This window comes from Cantharellus anzutake (genome assembly GCF_015039405.1).
Source record: "Cantharellus anzutake strain C23 chromosome Unknown EI90scaffold_208, whole genome shotgun sequence".
NCBI lineage: Eukaryota > Fungi > Basidiomycota > Agaricomycetes > Cantharellales > Hydnaceae > Cantharellus > Cantharellus anzutake.
The window spans coordinates 50,797-54,891 of NW_024067158.1; the positions used below are offsets into that span (position 1 = coordinate 50,797).

The 4,095-nt window shown below is 48.2% G+C and overlaps 1 protein-coding gene across 1 annotated transcript; it reads left to right on the top strand.

Annotated features, from left to right (window-relative positions):
- Positions 1–488: 488 nt before the first annotated feature.
- Positions 489–1,521, top strand: EI90DRAFT_3023411 (uncharacterized protein; the record flags this gene model as incomplete). The annotated part of the gene is made up of 6 exons (XM_039057868.1): positions 489–629; positions 674–730; positions 912–982; positions 1,128–1,205; positions 1,247–1,269; positions 1,361–1,521. 6 exons carry the CDS (start codon positions 489–491, stop codon positions 1,519–1,521), a joined length of 531 nt encoding a protein of 176 aa, XP_038907862.1.
- Positions 1,522–4,095: the final 2,574 nt, after the last annotated feature.

Below are 4,095 nucleotides of genomic sequence, written 5' to 3' on the forward strand. Positions count from 1 at the left end.
GTTGGTCTGGAAGTTGCTGGTGTTTTCTTCACTGTGGGCGGCATCTAGGGGTAGGACTAGAATGGCACCTGCCTTTTTTAGCCAGGTTTGGCACGGTCAGGGTTTGCTCCTTCAAGGAGGCGACCTGGGCAGAGGCCGTGTGCGTAAAAGTTGGCTAGGCCAGGGCCGAGAGGTAGCCAGTTGAGGTCATCTCTTCCGTCATCGGGTTTTTCTGCAAGTACCGGCATGAAGGTTGGGTGGTCAGTGGCAATGGGGGATCCATCACCATCCGTGGCTGGGCTCCGGGATGGAGGGAATTCAGTGGGGTTTATATTTTTTAGGAAAGCCACTGAGCCTCCAGACTCAAAGTCGAAGACATCGGGGGTGGGCACAAGGGAGGGTTTGAAGTTCTGGGGGGTGGTGAGGAGGGGCCTCATCGCTTTAGGGGGGAGAAAGCGGGGGGGGGCCTTTAAAGGGCCCTGGAGTCTTGCGGCGGTGGGTGATCTTGCATGTTTCCTCATTTCATTTTCGGATGCTGGAGTAGGGTCTTGGTTTTTACCGCTTCCTTGGTAGTTCTTCCCAAAGAGGGGGCTGGGTTGGGAGGTGTCTGTATTGTCAGAGTCGGAGTCGTGGGTGATCTCCTCATCCCGGTCAGCTATAGTGATGGCAAAATTTTGTGGCACATTAATTATAGCTGCTGCCATTTGTTCATCCTCAGCCCTCAGCAGGGATTGGAAGGTTGTATGGAGGGGTACGGATGGCTGTTCAGACTGGGACCTTGTCAGAGGTTATGGGGTGAACAGGGGGGATATTTACCTCCATGGTTTAGCAGGGGACTTGTTGGGGGGGGAGGGAACTGACACAGTTCCTGCGGAGTTACCCATTTTATTCCCGGCTGCTAGAATGCATCGGTATTTTCGATTGGTGGTTAGGGGGGGTTTGGGTTTTTCCAGATCCGGGTGGGGGGCAATTTTGGCATGTGGGGTGGGCCGGGGTCGGGTTGGTTTGTTTAGTCATTGGGGGTCATTTACCAGTGGCGTTTTGGGGGCAAATGTTCAGAGTGTTACAGGTAGGCCTGGGGGGATAGTGGTGCCCCTTGATTCTACGAGATATTAGGGTGTAGCGGGTTTCTTGCCCAGATGTTGTAGCCATGCCAGGGTGGAGATTTGGCAGCAGCGATTCTGGTTTAAGTCAGCAGGCAAATTGTTGCAGCGGAATGGCAGGTGGTAATTATTTTTATTTTTATTTTTTGTTTTTCCGCACTTAGGTTGTTGGTCAGGGTTTTCGTCAGTGTGTTGTACATTGTCATAACTACCCTTGAGATCTCATCCACTGTGGCTGGGGGGGGAGTCTCCCGGCCCTACTCCTATCATGGGCGCAGGGAAACTGGAGCCGGGGCTGCAGAGGTATGAGAGGGGGTGTCTCCAGAACACTTGGGAGATCCGAAACTCGCTTTTGGGATACCAAGTCGAGCTTAATGGTGCAGTTTGGGTGTGTCATGGATATGCTCTTGGAGGGGTTGTTGGGGAGTCATATGGTTGAGATGCAGATTGGCGTAGTTATAAAGGGACAGGGCGATTGGGTAAGGGGGTGAGGGAGAGCGTTTCCTGCTGGGCCATCTTGGCCAATAGTGGCCAGGGACTGCCTGGGTAGCCGTTAGGTGACGGGCCAGGCTTCGGTTGTGATCGGTGGCTAGTGGTGGGTTAGGGCATCATTTGGGTGAGCATTAGGGAGGTGGTACTTGTGGTTTCATGGGCACTGTATTGAGGTTAGGGCTGAGGTGGGCGATTGGTAGGTTTCATAGGGCTCTAATTTAATTTGATTTTGGGGGGTCCCGGGCTTGGTTGTCTGCTCGGGCTGTGCCCTTGTCAGGGGGGAAGACAGATAGAGGTAGAACCTCCTGACTCTGCAAGTCTATAGTGGGACACCTAGTCTACGGCACATAGGCTCTGTGGATGTTCCCATGAACTGTCCTAGTTCTTGCGGAACTACCCATAAACCCAATTGCCTAGGCTGCACTCGGCGTTTTATAAGATGGCAATTGGGCACTCATGGTCGATGGCCCTGGGCTCAGGGTCGGCACAATGCCCACCCTGGTGCTGCCTGAGCTGTTACCCCCTGGTCGACATTGCCGCCCCTTTTTCATTTCTCTCTCTCTCTTTTTTTTTTTTTTTTTTTCACTTTCTCGTGCATGTACTAGCTCGCTTTGCTTTTACCTTTCTAGTTTAACGACTTCGCAGTCGAATTAAATCTTGTCTTAATAATGATTGGGCGATTATGATGAAAGATCTATGATACACGTCAAACTCTGAGTGATTATTAACATTGCGCTTTCAATGAGAGAAGTTGTTGTTGTTGTTGTTGATATCATATTTGTTACCCCACGATCGCGTTGGCATGTGACAGAGTGGCATATCCCACTACATTACATCTGTACATGAGGGGACTTTCACAATGTGGAGTGTCATCAGGTTAGTAGGGTCAGGGTGACAGTGTCCTCTGGGGTCTGGTTTCGGGTTGATTTGGTTCGTCTGTGGATGACTCCCCAGGTTCAGTGCTGTCATGATGGGTGGTTTTCTTGAAAGTTTCGGTTGATGGGAACTGAGGTACGATCAGGGGTAAGTCTGGGTCTCTTATCGATGGCATGTGACTTCTTTAGGTACTTTGCCAGCTTGAGGATTCTTTTCGGTCTCCCCATCAGCACCATGGGTCTGGTCTGCCATCCGCTACCCAGCAGGTGTTGAAACTTCCTGAGTTGCAGGCAGTTTTGTAGGACATGGGTTCATGTCTGGACCGCTGCACCGCACTGGACTGGCCTGGGGTACCCCCATAATGGGTTGATGGGAATAGGCCATATTTGGCTGCCAGGTACACTAGTCTCCTTGCTTGGATTCTCTCTAGCGCTTTGCCTGAGACTTCCAGTAGTTGGATTAGTCGGTATGAATGTGGGAGTGAGTAGTCCCTGTTGGGTTTCTGTAAGGCTACTGCTATGGATGTCTTCCATAGTTTTGGGTGATAACCTGAGTCTGCGCAGAGTCTGAGGAGGTGGAATATATCTTTGTCCAAGGTTTTCCATGCCCAGTGCCACGCACGGTGTAGGAGAAATAACAGTCACACTATGGAAACCCATTATGGAAATATGCCAGATAAATCACAAAACCCCATACAACAAGTAGATATGAGAAAATAGAAGGACCTGAATTTTAACGAATTTTGACGAGATTTTACGAATTATTATGACTACATACAATAAAATGGAAGAAAGGAAATTAGCAAAAATACTTCAAGCTTAGCATCAACGAGACGGAATTCTCGGGGGAATTTATAGCAAATATTAACCCAAGAATCAGGACAATCGACCAAGATTTGACTATAAAAACAGCCAGAGAACCTCCACGGAAACTACTTTCCCACATCTGCACATGTAGCCGAGGATGGAAGTACCATGGAACAAGGATTCCTCAGGAACTAATGCAAAATTCAAAGTCGTGTTTATAATAGGAAATGTAGATGTCCCCCAAACGGACCCAATGAAAGTAATTACAGGGAAAACTACCCATAAACGACGGAGATATGACTAAAACTCCTGGAAAACGAGGACAACGTTTAAAAAGCAAGCGCAAAGAACAAGCAGTAACGACCGAGACGAGCTTGATAGCCCATTAAAAAAGAAGGGATCTAATCTTAATCCACCGAAATTTTCATAATAAAAGGATCACACATTGATGAGATATCCAATAACGGGAATAGCAACATCAAAAGTCCGGACTCAGGGAAAAGACGATGTTTACAAAGGATCCATAATTAAAACATACAACGAAATTTACACGGAAATTATGAAAAATAGGGAACTATAGTTATGCAAATTTTCAGCCCAAACGGTCCAGCCGTTGTGAAGTTATACCAATGATGGGAATATAGAAATCCGCATCATGTTTAATGACATGTGAGGGTGGCAATGCAAAGGGAACCAGCCGTCGGAACCAAGATCTGCACTTCAGCAGATCGCAAAGACCAATTTCCGTCCAAATAAGGAAGAGCCCGGTCAAAACAAAGCATGGAAAGTGCAAAACAACCTTAGATCATGAGGGAAAAATCTGAAATAAATCACGGAAG